Source organism: Salvelinus sp. IW2-2015, linkage group LG31 (genome assembly GCF_002910315.2).
Source record: "Salvelinus sp. IW2-2015 linkage group LG31, ASM291031v2, whole genome shotgun sequence".
Taxonomy (NCBI): domain Eukaryota; kingdom Metazoa; phylum Chordata; class Actinopteri; order Salmoniformes; family Salmonidae; genus Salvelinus; species Salvelinus sp. IW2-2015.
The window spans coordinates 24974160-24977038 of record NC_036870.1 but is presented as its reverse complement, the minus strand read 5'-3'; the positions used below and the strand labels follow the sequence as shown (position 1 = coordinate 24977038).

Below are 2879 nucleotides of genomic sequence, written 5' to 3'. Positions count from 1 at the left end.
TGAGTCATGTATAGTGACTGGTGAATCATATAGTGAATTGAATCAGACTGACCAGAGTATTGAGGGTTTCAGTAGTGAATGGTGAGTCATGTATAGTGACTGGTGAATCCTATAGAGAATTGAATCAGACTGACCAGAGTATTGAGGGCTTCCAGGACATCAGGGCTAGATTCTCCCAGCAGAGTCAGAGCAGCATCAGGCAACGCTACAGAAACACAAAACACAGGGGTTAGAGAATGCAACATACACACACATACATATATATATATATACACATACACACACACACACACTCTCACCCTCCAAGGCGCTAACCAGCAGGTGAGTGGCAGTCAGATGGAGGGGGATGGAGGCTCCTTCAGCCTGTATCTCATTTGTTGGGAATTTCTGGACCAGGTCCGATAGGGCGGAGACAGATTTGATCTGAGAAACAGACAACCCCTTTACCTCTGTAGGGTCAAGGTCCTCACCTCTACACAACCCCTCCAACTGAGAGAGAGAGAGAGAGAGAGATGTAATGCTTACTGTAGATTTTTAATTGTTTACTATCTATTTCACTTTCTTTGGCAATGTAAACATGTTTCCCATGCCAATAAAGCCCTTTGAATTGAACTGAATTGAGAGAGAGAGAGAGAGGGAAAGGGAGAGAGATAAAGAGAGAGATAGATAAAGAGAGGGAGAGAGAGAAAGAGAGAGGGGGGGAGAGAGAGAGAGAGAGAAAGAGAAAGCAATGAAAACAAATATAACCAAATCATACTGTGACAGATATGACTGTGCCTGATCTAAAAGGTCCACAAAACAATGCTTTCAGACAAGTGCCGCATCCCAAATGGCACCCTATTCCCTTATAGTGCACTACTTTTGACCTTGGCCACAGTGCCACTAACCGTGTGTTCCAGAACCGTGAGTGTGGTTCTGTCCACTAGAACCTCACAGAGTCTCTGGAACAGAGTGGACCTGGTAGACTCTGGGAGAACCACTAACTGATGTAGATAGACCTCCAAGTCCTGCAAGTCTATAGAGGGAGATAAATAACCAATCAGAGCTTGCCTCCCATGTTCACTTTTCTCATGACACATCATTCACAATATGATGAATAGACCACTGTATGATGCTAACAGAGACATTCCCCTCAGTCTGATTCTGTGTGTGAAAATTTCCCCAATGTTAAATGATTTGATCCAAAGTAAGGCAAACTCAGCACTGCACTTCCTCTCTCAGTATCATTCATTTGATGAAAAGAGGAAGAGTCAATTCTCAATTTCTGCTGTAGAATAGCTGTCTACAGATTTCAATTCCTCTTTTATACATAGGGCATATTGACACACTATCACACACAAACACACTGACATGTCGGTCAAATCAACTGCCGTATACCTAAACGTCAACAAAAAAGGGAACTAAACTCTCAACTGACATTCCTGGATCAACAATAAATGAATGAACYGATGAATGAAACACACACACAAACACACATACTCTTCTGCAGTGCACCGAGTGGTGCTCCTTCAGGAATCTCCTCCGCCCACTCCAGCCCGTCCACAACACACAGGGTATCAAAGGAATCCTGGGAAGGCGAGGTCTTCCCAGAGTCTGCCTCGAATCCTCCAAGAGTACCATGCTGTAGACACAGCTCTGAAAATACAGAGAAAATACGGAGCGAGAGAGAGAGAAAGAGAGAAAAATAGCCAAAAAGAGACAGGGAGAGAGAGAGAGAGAGACAGAGAGAGAGAGAGAGAGAGGGAAAGAAAGAGTGAGAGAGAGAAAGAGAGAGAGACAGAGAGCGAGACAAAGAGAGAGAAAGGGAGAGAGAAGGAGAATAAGTAATTCACCTTGTAGAATTGCAACGACACACACACAAACACACACACGTACACACACACATACACACTCACCATAGTGTCCGTCTTTCCTGACCTCTAGCTCTATGAGGCTGTAGGCGATGACAGTGAGAGGTGGAATCTCCAAGGAAACGTCACTGTCCATCTCTATACTGCTATTCTCCTGCACACACACCTGATATACACACGTGTAATAACATGTAATAACACACCTGGTGTGATACACAAACAAAACAAATATATACTCAATAACACATAGAAAAGATGTGTAATAACACACACCTGGCACAACTAACATGTTAAAACATGTAACAACACTTCCCAGTCTCTCCGTCTCTCTCTCTCTCTTCCTCTCACTTTCTCTCCGTATCTCCTTTTTCTCTCCCCCAACCCACCTTTACAGAGTGTGTCCCCAGTTTGCCCAGTAGTCCCAGAACCCCCTGGCAGGTGCCCTGCTCCTGGACCTGTTCTGAGATGGAGCAGGGGGTGGTGGTCAGGATCCTCTCCTTCAACACAGCAAACACCTCTGCATGCTTCTGACTCTGCTGTACCAGCACATGCTGCATGTCCACCATCCTACACACACAGATGGATCAAATAAATAATACAAATACTGAGCTGTATTGTACTCAACCAAATAAGCGGAAATTATATTATTATATACTAATACAATTGCTCTGAGAAGGAGATTTTGTTTAACAAGTAATATATATTGCTCAGAGAAGGAGATTTTGATTAACAAGTAATAATTATAATTTAATAATAATAATTATTGGATTTATATAGCACTTTTCTATCAACTGAGGTACTCAGTAATCTTTTTTTCATCAAAAAAGACAGTGGTAAAGATTATTGGCACCCCAGTTTTCAATACCTTTCAATACCTCACCAGGTGTGCAAAGAGCACTATTTTCATATTCATCCAACCAATGGAAACGCCTTTACACTTGGATAGGAACCAATGGAAACGCCTTCACACTCGGATAGGAACCAATGGAAACGCCTTCACACTTGGATAGGAACCAATGGAAACGCCTT

The 2879-nt window shown here is 42.9% G+C and overlaps 1 protein-coding gene across 2 annotated transcripts in view; it reads right to left on the bottom strand.

Moving 5' to 3' along the window:
- Positions 1 to 2879, bottom strand: part of LOC111955430 (gasdermin-E) — an 18323-nt gene that overhangs the window by 3405 nt on the left and 12039 nt on the right. For both annotated transcript variants that reach the window (XM_023975659.2, XM_023975660.2), the window contains exons 4-9: positions 2237 to 2417; positions 1896 to 2016; positions 1480 to 1635; positions 888 to 1015; positions 300 to 489; positions 135 to 205 (exon numbers count right to left, since the gene is read on the bottom strand). In XM_023975659.2, the coding sequence (XP_023831427.1) occupies positions 135 to 205; positions 300 to 489; positions 888 to 1015; positions 1480 to 1635; positions 1896 to 2016; positions 2237 to 2417 (847 nt within the window). The remainder of the gene's footprint in view (positions 1 to 134; positions 206 to 299; positions 490 to 887; positions 1016 to 1479; positions 1636 to 1895; positions 2017 to 2236; positions 2418 to 2879) is intronic.